The sequence below is a fragment of the Nestor notabilis genome, unplaced genomic scaffold, assembly GCF_000696875.1.
Source record: "Nestor notabilis isolate BGI_N333 unplaced genomic scaffold, ASM69687v1 scaffold31992, whole genome shotgun sequence".
Taxonomy (NCBI): domain Eukaryota; kingdom Metazoa; phylum Chordata; class Aves; order Psittaciformes; family Psittacidae; genus Nestor; species Nestor notabilis.
The window spans coordinates 1-1,239 of NW_009919263.1; the positions used below are offsets into that span (position 1 = coordinate 1).

Below are 1,239 nucleotides of genomic sequence, written 5' to 3' on the forward strand. Positions count from 1 at the left end.
CCAAGAGGACAGCGAGGTCCATGATGCTCTTTGCTCTGACCTCCAAAACCTCGTGTTCACGCACTGTTTGTCCTCCCTGCTGCAGGAGACTACTGGATCGACCCCAACCAAGGCTGCACCTTGGATGCCATCAAAGTTTTCTGCAACATGGAGACGGGTGAGACCTGTGTCTACCCCAACCCCAGAAGCATCCCCAAGAAGAACTGGTGGACCAGCAAGACCAAAGACAAGAAGCACGTCTGGTTTGCAGAGACCATCAACGGCGGTTTCCATGTAAGTGTCCCACTGGGCTGGGGTTGCACACCAGGAATGGAAGTGGGTGTTGGGGCGTGGGTGTCTGGTTGGAGGGGTGGGATGTCCTTCCTTGGAGTTACGTTGATGGGTGTTACATGAGGGACTGGCTGTCCTAGGGGCCTATATTGAAAGCTTGGAGTTGGGTCGGTTGGGCTCCATCTGGGAATGTAAAGTCTGGAAGTGCCCTCAAAAGGTGGCTGAAAAGAGGGTTGTTGCAACACCCACAGGCTTCAATGTCTCACCTCTTCCCTCCAGTTTAGCTACGGGGATGAAGACCTGGCTCCCAACACCGCCAACATCCAGATGACCTTCCTCCGCCTCCTGTCCACCGAAGGCTCCCAGAACGTCACCTACCACTGCAAGAACAGCATCGCCTACATGGACGAGGAGACGGGCAACCTGAAGAAAGCCATCCTCATCCAGGGCTCCAACGACGTGGAGATCAGAGCCGAGGGCAACAGCAGGTTCACGTACAGCGTCCTGGAGGACGGCTGCACGGTAAGTCCAGGCGTGCCTGAGAGAGAAGGATGTAGATGATGAGTTGGGGCTCAACCCCTGAGGTTGCTGTTGGTTTGGAGGGCTCAAGAGCATCTCATCCCACTCTTCCTCCTTGTTTTCTCCCCAGAAACACAGTGGCAAATGGGGCAAGACAGTGATCGAGTACCGGTCGCAGAAGACCTCGCGCCTGCCCATTGTAGATATTGCACCTATGGACATTGGTGGAGCGGAGCAGGAGTTTGGAGTGGATATTGGCCCCGTCTGCTTCTTGTAAAAAGAGCCCTTTGCTTTGTGTGGTTGGTGGTTCGTTTGGTTTTATTGTTTGGAATTCCAGCCCAATCCCATACACCTAAAGAGAAACAACCAAATCCCAAACTCACCCCAAGGACCCGAGTTCTTCCCCCAACGACTTCTGCACTGAATGGCTGCAACGACCCCCCTCGGCTC

At 54.5% G+C, this 1,239-nt stretch overlaps 1 protein-coding gene across 1 annotated transcript; it reads left to right on the plus strand.

Moving 5' to 3' along the window:
- Positions 1-85: 85 nt before the first annotated feature.
- On the plus strand, positions 86-1,078 carry LOC104401065 (collagen alpha-1(II) chain; the record flags this gene model as incomplete). The annotated part of the gene is made up of 3 exons (XM_010010159.1): positions 86-273; positions 550-792; positions 920-1,078. Coding segments are annotated over 3 exons (578 nt in total), but the record flags the coding sequence as incomplete, so codon positions are not given.
- Positions 1,079-1,239: the final 161 nt, after the last annotated feature.